This window comes from Lepus europaeus, chromosome 7 (genome assembly GCF_033115175.1).
Source record: "Lepus europaeus isolate LE1 chromosome 7, mLepTim1.pri, whole genome shotgun sequence".
NCBI classification, from domain to species: Eukaryota; Metazoa; Chordata; class Mammalia; order Lagomorpha; family Leporidae; genus Lepus; species Lepus europaeus.
Window position 1 is genome coordinate 15,009,190 of NC_084833.1, and position 15,464 is coordinate 15,024,653.

The 15,464-nt window shown below is 37.9% G+C and overlaps 1 protein-coding gene across 1 annotated transcript; it reads left to right on the plus strand.

Moving 5' to 3' along the window:
- The first annotated feature begins 13,133 nt into the window (after positions 1-13,133).
- Positions 13,134-14,084, plus strand: LOC133764244 (olfactory receptor 5M10-like). The gene has a single exon (XM_062197917.1). The coding sequence runs from the start codon at positions 13,134-13,136 to the stop codon at positions 14,082-14,084; it is 951 nt and encodes a 316-aa protein (XP_062053901.1).
- The last annotated feature ends 1,380 nt before the right edge of the window (positions 14,085-15,464 follow it).

Genomic DNA, 15,464 nt, shown 5'->3' on the forward strand with positions numbered 1-15,464 from the left:
AAAGTAATTTCTGTGTTACTTGAATATACTATTTAAATTTAAGAGCAGGGCCAGCACTGTGGCATGGTGGTTAAAGCTGCTGCCTGTAGTGCCAGCATTCCACGTGGGTGCTGGTTCAGGTCTTGGCTGCTCCACTTATGGTCCAGCTCTCTGCTGTGGCCTGGGAAAATGGTGGACTATGGTCCAAGTCCTTGGGCCCCTGCACCGACATGGGAGACCTGGAGGAAGCTCCTGGCTCCTGGCTCCTGCCTCCTGGCTTTGCATCAGTGCAGCTCCAGCCATTGTGGCCATATGGCAAGTGAACCAGCAGATGGATCCTTTCTCTGCCTGTGCCTCTGTGACTCTGCCTTTCAAATAAGTAAATAGATCTTTAAAAAAATTAAGAGCTATTTGTTTCATGTTGGCTATGATAGCAGCTCAATGTAAGAAAGTAATCATTCAGAGCTGCCGTTATGGCATAGTCAGTAAAGCTGCTGCTTGCAATGCCAGCATCCCATGGGGATCCACTTCAATAGCTCTGACTCACAGAGCTATTGGATCAAGTTGTAGCACTTCTGATCAAGTTCCCTGGTAATGGGCTCAAGAAAGCAGTGGAAGACAGCCCAAGTACTTTGGTCCCTGCACCAACGTGGGAGATTGGAAGAAGCTCCTATCTCCTGGCTCCTGCTTTCAGTCTGGTCCAAAGCTGGTCATTGTGGCATCTGGGGAGTGAACCAGCAGTTGGAAGATCGACTCTCTCTCTCTCTCTCTCTCTCTCTTTCTCTCTCTCTCTCTCTCACACACACACACACATACACACACACATCACCTACCCTTCTCTCCCTTCTCCTCTTCCCTCCCTCTCTCTCCCTCTCTCTCTCCCCTCTCTTTTTCTGTAACTCTGCCTTTCAAATAAATAAAATAAACACTTAAAAAAGAGAAAGTATTCATTAGACACACCAATGCAGGGTCCTTTCATTTTGGAGAAAAAACACTGTTTATTCTGGGGGATATTGTTTTGCTTTACAACAAAATTCTCTGTTAAACCAGGTATTGTTTGCATTCCTAGCAACAAGAATAATCTGATACTCAGGTTTATAATCCTATCTGAAAGATGTTCTGTTAGAATTATTACAAAAATGTTCTTTTTACCTATGTATTCTATTTTATGAAACATCTGTATGTTAGTTTCATTTTCAAAATCTGAGAACCACTGCAGCTTGCTGTTGAACAAGCCAGAATTCAGTCTTGGAACCTTTCCTAATCCAAGTGGGTGAACTCCTTGTAGCTTGTCTTTATTCATACTCTACTTACTTACTTTTATTTTTGATTTATTGCTTCCTTGTACAAGTATTTTCATGATAGCCAGCTCAGAAATCCTTGAGAAATAAAGATAAATAAGTTATGCATAAAATAATTGTGGTACTTAATCATGTTAGTGCTCACCTTTCTATCAATATTTAAATTTTCACAAATTAAACAGTGTAAGAATTGTTATTATCATTTATAATATCTAGAGTGTTAACTACAAAGAGATTAAATGGCTTGTACATAGTCACTCAGCCACCAATGCTTCACAAAAGCAAACCCCTTATATACATGCCATCTGTTTCCAATTTATAATGCAGTGATTAACAAACTTCTTAACACAGGGTAAATGCTGGAAGGGATGATGGGAATAAGAAGCTAACAAGGTTACCACTGTAGATGAAATAATTGTGATCATGATGCTAACAATAAATATCCTAAGAATAACATCAATTTCCTATGGTATGTCAGGTTAACATGATAATTTGTGTGCATTATAAGTAAAATTGTACTATTCAATGCCAGAGCAGGGAATTTTTCTATATCTTATCTGTATTTAATATGCATTTTATTAATATATAAACTAAATTATTAAAGCACTCTTGCTCATTAGAAAGAATTAAAAAATGCAGGCTAATATCAATAAGATATGAAGTTAATAATATGATACTGATACAATATCTTATGCCTTAAATCAATAGTTAACATATTTGTAATTCATCATATTATACATTTAGATGCTTACACATTATTATAATTCATAAACCAAAATTAGGATCTATGTCATATATGAATGGTTCATAACATTTGCAGTTTCATACAGGTTAAGTATTTCAAGACAGCACCACATTTTTAAATCATTTTTCAAATTGACACAAAATTGTACATATTTATGTGACACCTTGTATGTACATTGTGTAGGGTTCAAATTATGGTAAACATATTTATCTCCACATTTATCACATCTTACTGGTGAAAGCATTCAAAATCCTTTCTGTTAGATTTTTTGACATATACCATTATATATAGCCATTCTACTAAGTAATAGAACACAAGAACTTATTTCTTCCAAGTAACTTAGTGTCTGTTGAGCCAACTTCATCATTCCTTCTTTAACCCTACTCTTCTGAGTCCCTGATAACCACTAATCTACTCTCAACTTCTATAAAGTTAAGTATTCAAATTTACACATGTAAGTGAGATCATGCAATATTTGTCTTTTTGTGCTTGAATTAATTTACTTAATGTAATATTCTCTGGTTCCATCCATGTTATCTCAGTTGACAATTGATAGGGACTTAGGTTGTCCCCGTTTCTTTTTTATTATGAATAGTGCTACAATAAACAGACAAATCAGATAAAATCAAATTAAAAAGCTCATGCATAGCAAAAGTATTAGCCTATTGAAAGGAGAGAATTATTTGCAGACTGTATATTTTACAAGGAGTTAATATCCAGAATACATAATGAATGCAAATAATTCAATAGCAAAAATATAGTCTGATTTAAAATGGGGAATAAGATCCAAATAGACTTTTGTCAAAGGACAGAAGTGATCAAGAGGTATATGAGCAAATGCATGATATTACTAATCATCAAGGAAATGTGAGGCAAGCCAAGTGAGATGTCACCTCTCACCTGTTAGAATGACTGTCCAAAAAAAGCTTTTTGGAATCCTGGTGAGGGTGTGAAGAAAAGGGGACACTGTGGGTGGTAATGTAAATTAGAACTGTCATGATGGAGACCATTATGGGGGTTCTTCAAAGAACTAAAAATAGATCTATCATATGACCTAGCTGTTCACTTCTGGATATATATCCAATTGAAATAAAATCAACATGTCAAAGAAATACCTTCACATCCCTGGTTATTGCTGCACCATCACCATAGCTATGATATGGAATCAATCTAAATGCTCATCCAGAGAAGAATGGATGAAATAAACGTAACACACACATGCACAGACACACATGCACACACATACATGCACTCACACATGCATACACGTACACACACACACGCATACACTCATTGGAATATATTAAGACAGGGAAAGGGATGGCATCCTCTCCTTTGTTGTGTATGTCAGGAATTCTAGTATAATGTTAAAACCTGATGCTAAGATTTCAATATTTGTCATCAAAAATTCATATTCTAATATCCTCCCTGCTGCAACAATGTTAAAAATGAGACCTTTAGGAGGCAACTGGATGGAGTTAGTACACTTGTAAAAAGACTGGATGGAACTAGGTAGGTTCCTTGTGTGCTTCCACCTTCTGCCATGTAAACATTCAAGGTGCCATTTTGGAAACAAATAGTTTCTTACCATGCTGTGATCCTTTTGGCACTCTGTAACTGGGCTTTATACCCTCCAAAATTGCTGAAATTCATTTTTATCATTTATAAATTATGCAATCTTAGGTATATTATTATGGTAGCATTAATGGACTAATAATCTCCTATAACATTTCTTTTTATTTTAACTTTTATTTAATAAATATAAACTTCCAAAGTACAACTTTTGAATTATAGTGGCTTCCCCTCTCCATAACCTCCTGCCCAGCCACAACCATCCCATATCCCACTCCCTCTCCCATCCCATTCACATCAAGATTCATTTTCAAATATCTTTATACACAGAAGAAGATAAACTTAGTATACACTAAGTAAAGATTTCAACAGTTTGCACCCACACAGAAATACAAAATATAAAGTACTATTTGTGTGCTAGTTATGCCATTAATTCACATAGTACAACACATTAAGGACAGAGATCCTACATGGGGAGTAAGTGCATAGTGACTCTGTTGTTGATTTAACAAATTGACACTTTTATTTATGGTGTCAGTAATCACCCGAAGCTCTTGTCATGAGCTGCCAAGGCTATGGGAGCCTCTTGAGTTTGCCAACTCTGATCTTATTTAGACAAGGTCATAGTCAAAGTGGAAGTTCACTCCTCCCTTCAGAGAAAGGTATCTCTTTCTTTGATCGCCCACGCTTTCTGCTGGGATCTCACTCACAGAGATCTTTCATTTAGATCACTTTTTTTTCCCCAGAGTGTCTTGGCTTTCCATGCCTGAAATACTCTCATGGGCTTTTTAGCCAGATCCAAAAGCTTTAAGTGCTGATTTTGAGGCCAGAGTGCTGTTTAGAACATCTGCCATTCTATGAGTCTGCTGTGTATCCTGCTTCCCATGTTGGATTGTTCTCTCTTTAATTCTATCAGTTAGTATTAGCAGATATTAATCTTGTTTGTGTGATCCCTTTGACACTTAATGCTAGCATTATGATCAATTATGAACTGAAACTGATCACTTTGACTAGTGAGATGGCATTGGTACATGCCACCATGATGGGATTCAATTGGAATCCCCTGGCATGCTTCTAGCTCTACCATTAGGGGTAAGTCCAATTGAGCATGTGCCAAACTGTACATCTCTTCCTTCTCTTATTCCTACTCTTATATTTAACGGGGGTAACTTTTTAGTTAAATTGTTCACCTAAGAATAATTGTGTGTTAACTAAAAAGTTCAACCAATTGTATTAAGTAGAACAAAAGAATACTAAACCTCCTATAACATTTGAATAAAATTATCCATTTGAGAATCACAAAAACAGCTAAGACCTGGAACTAACCCAAATGCCCATCAACAGTAGACTGGATAAAGAAATTATGGGACATGTACTCTATAGAATACTATACAGCAGTCAAAAACAATGAAACCCTGTCATTTGCAACAAGATGGAGGAATCTGGAAAACATTATGCTGAGTGAATTAAGCCAGTTTCAAAGGGACAAATATCACATGTTCTCCCTGATCAGCGACAGCTGACTGAGCACCAAAGGGAAAACCTGTTGAAGTGAAAATGGACACTAGGAGAAACAGTGACTTGATTAGCTCTTGTCCTGACTGTTGATGTACAATGTAATGCTTTATCCTTTTTAGTATTTTTTGTTTTGTTTTGTTCTAGTACTATCGGTTGAACTGTGTAATTAACACACAATTATTCTTAGGTGTTTAAATTTTAACTGAAAAGTGATCCCTGTTAAATATAAGAGTGGAAAAAGAGAGGGAGGAGATGTACAATTTGGGACATGCTCAATCGGACTTGCCCCAAATGGTAGAGTTAGAAATGTGCCAGGGGATTCCAATACAATCCCATCAAGGTGGCATGTACCAATGCCATCTTACTAGTCCAAGTGATCAATTTCAGTTCACAATTGATCACACTGATAGGTCTAAGAGTCAAAGGGATCACACAAACAAGATTAATGTCTGCTAATACTAACTGATAGAATCAAAAAGGGAGAGAATGATCCGTCATGGGAAGCTGGATACACAGCAGACTCATAGAATGGCAGATGTTCTAAATAACACTCTGGCCTAAGAATCATCCCTTAAGGCATTCAGATCTGGCTCAAGAGCCCATGAGAGTATTGTAGGCATAGAAAGCCAAGACTCTCTGGAAAAAAAAAAAAAGAAGACCTAAATGAAAGATCTCTGCGAGTGAGATCCCAGTGGAAAGAACGGGGCCATCAAAGAAGGAGGTACCTTTCTCTGAAGGGAGGAGAGAACTTCCACTTTGACTATGACCCTGTCGCAATAAGATCGAAGGCTTCCATTATCTTGGCAACTCATGACTAGAGCCTAGGGAGATTACTGACGCCATAAACAAGAGTGTCAAATTGTTAAGTCAACAACAGGAGTCACTGTGTACTTACTTCTCATGTGGGATCTGTCCTTAATGTGTTGTCCAATGTGAAGTAATGCTATAACTAGTACTGAAACAGTATTTTACACTTTGTGTTTCTGTGTGGGTGCAAACTGATGAAATCTTTACTTAATATATACTAAATTGATCTTCTGTATATAAAGATAATTGAAAATGAATCTTGATGTGAATGGAATGGGAGAGGGAGCAGGAGATGGGAGGGGTGTGAGTGGGAGGGAAATTATGGGGAGGGGGAAGCCATTGTAATCCATAAACTGTACTTTGGAAATTTATATTTACTAAATAAAAAAAGAGAATCACAAAAACAAATAAAAACTTACAGGACAAGAAGGATATATCAAACCATCTGACTATTATGGCATTTTTGTAGCTAAAATCGAAATGCCACCACAAAACACACCAAACACAGGAGTTAAAGGAAAAGTTTATTGTTGGAAGGGGGATCTTCAGGCTGGAGAGAGAGAGTGAGAGAGAAAGAATGAGAGAGAGGGAAAGCAGGTCTTGTTATAGCCTTGCAGGAGTGGTGAAGTGGGAGCAGGAGATCCTGTTAGGGTGGGAGAGGAGTTGACACTTGTGGTTGGGCTGTTTGGTCACCTGATCTTTCGTACACCAGGCTGGATTTTGGAGAGGCCAGAGCCCAAGATGGTGCCCAGGGCTTAAGATGTCACCTCAGATAAGATGGCACCATTTCACTAACATCCTCCCCTTTTTAATTAACATTTTTAAAGATTTATTTATTTATTTGAAAGGCAGAGTTACAGAGACCCCTTTTGTTTTTTATAAAGGAAGTGATGTATTAGGATTACATTGGCTGCAAGAGCCCAGGAAGTGTGGACGGATGATGATCTATCTTCTAGAGCTACTTCTTGCTGTCATGGGGTCTCAGTCACTCTCTGCTGGTGAGACAACATCTTAAGTCATGATCTACTGGGTGGGGAGCCAAATATATCCCTGTAGTAATATTTGAATGATCACCTAGCTGATAAAGGCTTTGGTTTGTTCCATTACTACCCCCTGTAAACACTTGAACAGACATGGTAGTATAAAAGCCAAGGTGAGACTAACAGTCAGTGGCCCTAGGAGTGGCATTAGCTAAGTAGTGAGGGGATTCCATAGGGCTGAAGAGAGAAGAGGTTCTCTGGACCCTAGGGCAGACTCTTTAATAGATGTGGCAAATTGTTGGGGGCATTTTAACATCTTGTTTTACCTGGCCCCATTGATTAACATAATAGCAACATTGTTCTCCCAAAAAGATACAAGTTTCCCCCTCTTTAGCTGTTATAAGTTCTAAAGCTGGTCTGTTCTGTAGTACCACACCTGTTAGTGAGGCTGATTTGGCTTTGGAGATCTCGTACGGCATTAGCTAAAGTCTCAATGGACCTAGCGACCTCCTTTTATAACTGTTGGAGTTGTTTTGGGGCTGGTTGTTGAGATAATGCTGTAAGCTGTTCCTGTGATCACTACTGACGAGAGGGAGGCTACAAAGCTGATTCAACCAAAACTGGGAGAAAGACTGCTCATGTCTTGTGGGTAGAGGGGTTTGTCTGTAGGAAAATTTTGAATAATCATACAATGTTAAGTGGGGGATGAGGGCCACTGATATACATGGGCTGGGAGTAGAGCCACTGATGTGAGTGTAGAGTGTATGATTATAAAGAAATAAGGCTCCACGTGGGCTAGACAGGGTCTAAAACAAAGGACAGAGTCATTTTTAGAGGCCCTTCTGGTGACATTTAGGATATGGGCCCAATGGATCCTTAAGGTTGGTACATGTTTAGGCCCAATGGTCTGTTTGGGCACATTTAAAGCATGACCCGGAGGACTCCTGCAGTTGGCAGGGTTACGAGAGGCAGCAGGTTGCTGAAAAGCTTGTTCTCTCATCCCCTATCGTTGTATAATTTAAAGGCTGCCTTTAAATTTCTGCCTGTGGAGTTAATGGGCCCCTCTCAAGCTGATTTAACTTTGTCTTTCTGGTGGATATTTTGAGGCCAGCTAGTAAGCAGGTAATGAAAAGACTTCTGACCATTATGCCATCAGGAGAGTTATAATCTTGAGTGGGATCCTATTTGGGGACCACATCTGCTCCTATGGGATGGACAGGGTCAGTTTGATGTGTCTGATTGGCATGGAGACAGGCCTGTTCCAAAACTTGCCTTCACTCTTCTGGAAGGAGGGTATTAGAGAGAATCATAAAGGCATCGTGAAAAATCAGATCATAGGACTCTTTAGTGCAGAACATTGAGTTACAGGTGAAGGCACCCAGTTTTTGTTTGATTTGTGAGAGATCAGCAAGTGACTCGGGGTCTGGGCACAGAAGAGGGGTGGTTGAAGGGCGATGGCAAGGCGGGGACAGAATGTTGGCTCTGTGGAATGGGGGAAGGCGATTGTCAGAACTAGGATGGGTTTGAGATAAGGTAAAGGGAGGGGGAGGAACAGAAATGGATAAAGACTGGTTTTGAAATAAGGATGAGTAGAAGACTCGAGATAAGGCAAGGGAAAGTACAGTGAGAGCCAGAGTAGAAACAGACATCACCTCCTGGAATGTCCTGAAGAAAGGGGAGGTGTCGATGAGATCTGGGGCAAATGGTGCTGGAGTGGATGATGGGTTTGAGGTGGGGGCTCATCTGTAGGGTTGAAAGTAGAAGAAAGGGGTTTTGGCATTTTGATGGAAGCTTTCAAAGTTAAGAGGACCTGAACAAGAGAACATGAGGTGTAGCGAGAAGGTTTAGAGCGGAGATGGGAGAAAGCCTGAACTTGAGGATTCTCTTCCACTTTCCTGCACAATCACCTAAGTGGTAGATATCCTGAATATTGTCAGCATTAAATGTGCTGTTTTAACATTTAGACTGGTTGTCGAGGTCATAAGTGGGCCATGCATGATTATAAACAAAAATGAGATGATAACATTTGTGGTCTGGGGCCAGTTTAAGAGGAACAAGATTATTTAGGAAACAACCAAGGGAGAATCCGATGCAACATGGGATGAGGAAGCTCCCATAGTGACCTGAATGGTCAGGCTGGCTGATAGCAGGCATCCCTGGTATCACTGCTGTCCAACAAAGAGAGTAAGGGGCAGAGCAGAGTGTAGGGTCGTCACCCACATCCGCTGATACTCGAGGTATAGAAATCACAGAAAGACGTAAAGTCTGTGGAGGTTGTGGTGCCTGGTACCAGGACTTCGAGAGGAAGCAGAACAGAACCAAAACCCGAGGTAGAGGTTGCATTCAAAAATTCCCCAATTCCCTGTCTTATTTCAGGATTTGGAGAGCTGGTGTGTGGTTGGAAATCACAGAGTGTTTGTAGGCGAAGAAGGAGATCCAGGGTTGAGTTTTGTGGTTGGTAGGAACTCAGGATTGCGAAGCAGCTCAGATCTCCAAGGGGAGAGCAAGGTCAATTGGAGAGCATGTATCTGAGTCATGGCACCAATGGAAAGCCACCACAAAACACCAAATGCTGGAGTTAAAGGAAAACTTTATTGTTCTGTGGGGTAGGGAGAGATCTGACAGTATGGAGAGAGAGGACGAGAGAGAAGCAGAGAGAATGTGCTGGAAAGTAGATCTTGTTATAGCCTTGCAGGGGTGGGGAAGTGGGAACAGAAAATCTCATTAGGGTGGGGTGGAGTTGACACTTGTGGTTGGGCAGTTTGGTCACCTGACTTCTAATACGCCAGGCTGGATTTTGGACAGGTCAAAACTTATTGTGTAAGATGAGGACTGGGCCAGAGTCTAAGCTGATGCTCAGGGCTTAAGATGGCACTTCAGATATGACAGCACAATTTCAGTAACAATCATTGTAACCGTAACACACACATATAATACACACACATATATGTGTGTGTGCATGTGTGTGTGTGTGTATATATATATATATATATATATATATATATAAAACTTGAAATTGCAATGGAAGCAAAGTAAAATAAACTAGCAATTTCAGTCCTCAACTATAAGGCAAGCATTCTGAAGGCTTTCTTGGAAAATTAAAATAAGAGCACATGAAACCCTTGGAATCACTCTCATTCATCTAGGCAAAGTCTGCCTCCTGTAAACCTATTCATTGCTGGATAAATGCGTTTTTAGTTTACTGAAAATTCTCAGTGCAGAATTTCAGTCATGTGGCATCAACTAATAAGCATGGAATATTGCTTTTTCATATCTTAAATTTCTAGTTACATACATTTTTCATTATGAAGCCACTTCTATTTCATGCTTGAAAAATCTTTGTAAATCACATGTTTTTTTAAACTATTTTTGGCTATTAACATATATCAATAACTAAATAAATATTTTAGACCAATTTTATCAGAATGAAATCTGTCATTTTGTCCTGCAAAAATTGTGTGGTCCACATTAAAACATCAAGAGATTAGTTGTGCCAGTTTCATAATACTATAAGACCTTTACTCCACAGAAACATTTATGTTGTAAATTTTATTTTAAAAATATTTTTATTTTTATTTATGCAAGGAATCAGACTAAAACACAAACTTGTAAGTAGAGAAAGCTTTTACATTTCTGTTGAGAAAGAAACTTATGACAAAATTTGAAACCTCCAATTTCTTCAGGTGAAGAAAATACATATTTTGATTTTGATATGGAATGTTATCTTTGATTTCTAGTCACATATATGTGTGTGTGTGTATTATATGTGTGTGTCACGGTTACAATGATTGTTACTGAAATTGTGCTGTCATATCTGAAGTGCCACCTTGAGCCCTTCATCATTTGAGGATCTAACCAAGCTAGAAATGCCTCTACAGTCTCAGTCAAACTATACTTTGATTCATTGGATTGCATTGAACTGGAACAATCTGTACATTGGAAAATAAAAAAATAATGATATCATCTTAAGCTTCTGTTTAATAAACTCAGTGCTGAAAAATGCCCGTTGTTTTTTCATCATATTTTCAATATTCGACTAGAATCACCAAATATTATGAAGTATCAATTTTGTAAAAATATTGTAGTCCTGAGACCTGCCTTTGATTCCTAGTATGTTGATGAATTAACTCATTAGAGCAGATTATCCCTGCTTAAATACTCCAAAGGTCCCTGAGCCATGACCAGTACTTTTATTTGTTTTCACTTATGTGTCACTTCTGATCTCTGCAGTCTATCAAACAGTTTTCTCTCAAATTTCTCACCATACGTTCCTATCATAAATACATATTAGGTGACTTCCTCAATGTATAAAGAGAAAAACTGAGGACTTCTAATGGGAAATATTTCATCTTGCCTATATTAAAGGATACAATGCTCCTACTCATATTTTCCTTATAATTGAATTGTCAAGTTGTTTTTGTTTAAACTAGAGATCTTTCATGTATACACATACTAAGGTGTGTACATAAATGTTAGGTAAGGGTTTTGGCCTCAAAGGAGAATCTAACCATCAAAACATTAAATTAAGGTTATGCCCTGGAGTAATAAAAATATTTTAATGAGATCTTCATAATTATTCCAAAAATAATTTAGGGACTTTTCCTAATAAATGCATTATAAAGCTCCTCATCTTGTTTTTCCAAAAGGCGGTGAGTCAGTATTTACGGGTAGGTTATTATCTGAATTTCTTCACCAAAAATACATGTTGACTTTTCATGTGGCAGATTATAATGCCATCATTTTGGGATAAATATTCCCATCAATTGAACCTGAATTTACATTCATATATTAATATTTCACTGACTCTGTGAGGAGTCAATTTCTTTAAAAGATTTACTTATTTATTTGAGAGGATGAAGGACGCAGAGAGGGAGAGGCAGAGAGAGAGAGAGGGAGCTCTTCCATCTACTGATTTACTCCCCAGATGTTTTCTAATGCCAGTTCTGGATGATGCCACAGCCAGGAGCCTCTAGCTTCATTCTGGTCTCCACATGAGTGTTCAAGGCCCAAAGACTTGGACCATTATCCACTGCCTTCTCAGCCACATTAATTGGGAGCTGGACAAGACATGCAGTAGCTGGGACTGGAACCTGCACTCCAACGTGGTATGTCAGTGTTGCCAGGGGCCACTTAACCTGTGCACCATGGAGCCAGCACTGATTCTATTACCATGTGTGAGTTTTTTTATTACAAATTCTATGTATGAACTAAACAAATAATAACCTTAAGGTGCAATTCTTGAGTAATTCTCACAGTGATTATATTTACAGAAAGAAATGAGAGAGAGTATGTAGACCTGGAAAATATGATTACACTTGTGCTTCCTTATACAATTGCTTTCATGAGTAGGTTAATGGCACAAAAAACCCACATTCTTCCTGAAATGCTTGCTGTATTTCCTCTTCAAATGTGTGTGCTCATGAAGGTCTACCCTGATCATCTATGGCACCCTAAATTCATTTACTTCATATTAATTGCCTTTATATGATAGCATATATTTTTGTCTATAGGTTTATTATATGTTACCTCTTTTCAATAATTCATGGTCTTTGAGAGTGGAAATCCATAATGTAGAATACAATAAATTAACTTTTGCAGTATACACTATTATATGGATGGATATATTACCAAAGCAATGAGAATAATTCTTGCTTCTGCATGTCTTTTGTCACAAACCAAGACATAGATTTCAGAAATTCATTATTATCTGAATGAAATTAAGCCAGAATACAATAGATTTTAAGAGAAAATGCTGAGCTGAAAGTTTGTTCAATATCTGAAACAATGGATTTTATGGTTTGAGGTACTCTGGAAGTACAGTTTCTTCATTTTTTTGAATGATGTAAATGACCTATGATGTACATTTCTTATTGTGTTGCTGAAGACTTTTATTCTAGAAATTTGGAAAGATAATTAATGTCCTTAAAGGAACAGATAATTGCATGAATACACATAGAACCATAAGAAAATATTAATATATATATGATTATACATGTGTGTAAGAGAGAGAGAGAGAGAGAGAGAGAATGTGCATATGTTTTTGAGGTTCATAGAGAAAGAAATTCAGAGAGCAAAGTTAAAAAGAAGTAGGAAATCTGGTGACTTTATTGCAGGCTTTGTCCTTAGGCTCAATAGGTAAATTCAAAACAGTAAAATGGAATGAATACAGAATCTGAATGAGACAAAATTATTATTTATTTTTTGTCACTTCAGTTTTCCAGGTGTAAGAAAATGTCATCCTGGAGCAACAACACCAAAGTGACAGAATTCATTCTCTTGGGACTCACAGATGACCCAATACTAGAGAAGATCCTGTTTGGGGTTTTTCTGGGCATCTATGTAATCACAATGGCAGGAAATCTGTGCATGATTCTGCTGATCAGGACCAATTCCCACCTCCAAACGCCCATGTATTTCTTCCTTGGCCACCTCTCCTTTGTAGACGTTTGCTACTCAACTAACATTACTCCAAAGATGTTGAACAATTTCCTCTCAGACAAGAAGACCATCTCCTATGCTGGATGCTTCACACAATGTCTTCTCTTCATTGCCCTGGTGATTACAGAGTTGTATATCCTTGCTTCAATGGCCTTGGATCGCTATGTAGCCATTTGCAGCCCTTTGCATTACAGCACCAGAATGTCCAAGAACACTTGTATCTCTCTGGTTGCCTTCCCTTACATTTACGGCTTTCTTAATGGACTCTCTCAGGCACTGCTGACTTTTCACTTATCCTTCTGTGGCTCCCTAGAAATCAATCACTTCTACTGTGCTGATCCTCCTCTTCTAATGCTGGCCTGCTCCGACACTTATGTCAAAAAGATGGCAATGTTCATCGTTGCGGGCTTTACCCTCTTAAGTTCTCTTTTCGTCATTCTTCTGTCCTACCTTTTCATCTTTGCAGCCATCTTGAGGATCCGTTCTGCTGAAGGCAGGCACAAAGCCTTTTCCACCTGCGGTTCCCACTTGACCACAGTCACCATATTTTATGGAACCCTCTTCTGCATGTACTTAAGGCCCCCATCAGAGAAGTCTATAGAGGAGTCCAAAGTCATTGCAGTTTTTTATACCTTTTTGAGTCCTATGCTGAACCCACTGATCTATAGCCTAAGGAATAAGGATGTGATCCGTGCCCTGCAGCAAGTAATTAGAGGACGCTTATGTTGTAAAGCTGTGGTTTAAGATTCTTTTCATTTGTAATCACTATGAGCTGTAATGATACAGTGAATCTCCAAAGGGAATAAAAGTATAAGTGTGTACTTGTGATTTACTTAATGTCAACAACTCTAAGGATCATTTTAAAAAATATGTCCTCAATTTTAATACCTTGAATCCAAAATAATTTCACTACAACCTATATTATTGAAAATTAAAAATATTCTTTCAGACAAAAATTCTGTACTTGAATTGGTAGTAATCTAATAACATATTTTATTAATTTACCTCTCTATTGCTATTATTAGAATACTGAAAAACCATCTTCTCTTAATTATGGTCCATAAAACTGTAGTAATATTGAAAATGGGGTGAGCAGTGTTGTGCTTCTTACTTGTGACTGATAGAATATTTGTACCCCACGATCTGGTGTAGAACAATGTCCCTGATGCCTGTTATCATTTTGCAGGAATCAGTAATACTATTTATGTTCTTCAATTTTGAAAATAAATGATCCAAATCTGATCATGAGTTTCCAAGAGTATGGGTTCAGATTTGATCATCAACACTATATCATGGAATTCCGGGTGTGTTTTTCACTGCAGTGACTTTGACTTATGAACAATTTACTGGGATTCATCTGGGGCTATTCATGAAGTTACACACTCTGAAGAATTTCCAGAAGGAACCTACAAATGATTGAGGGTGTGTGTGTATGCATCTTTCTGTGAGGGAACACCCAACATTCACTTTGGTTCTTAAAATTGTCTGTGATAAGCCCATTCCAAGCCTTATCAACTTTTGTTGAGAAAATCAATGGTAAAAAAGAGTTAGATATTTTATTTCCTTTAATAAATGTGCTTTTAGTCAAGCAAGTAGCTGCATATTGAAATATATATACAATTGTTTAGCCATTATTAATATCTTTGATGGTTGGTAATTTTATAATTTTGACTCTGATTTTAACTAGCCGAACTCTAGGAAATGCTGTGTATTCAACTACTGTATTCAGTGTAAAGTATTAAAAATATTTCACAAATAATCTCCCAGCACTGTAGCTTTTGTATAAATTTGAGTTTTGTACTACTATGTATTTTTGTATTTCCCATTTAATGTGCAATTTTGTAAAAATTAGGTAAAAGTTAAGTTTTGTAAAGTTATGTTCCATTCTTGCATCTTGGTTGATTGACTAAGGTTGCTTCCGCCAAAATCCTTGTTCTGAAACAGGAGCTAAAAAAGAGTGGAAATTTATGGGTTACTGAGTTATAATCTTTAGCTTTCAGAGTCATTTCTTAGCTTGTGTTTTTCTCTAGTGATGGCCAAGCTAGTGAGGCGTCAGGAGAAGATCTTGTCCAAAATCAACAATGATGTAGAAGGGATTCACCTAGGAGGACAGGGAATTACCAT

What these genes read in the sequence shown, in the direction of transcription:
- LOC133764244 (XM_062197917.1), top strand. Translation starts at nt 13,134, where the DNA reads ATGTCATCCTGGAGCAACAACACCAAAGTGACAGAATTCATTCTCTTG.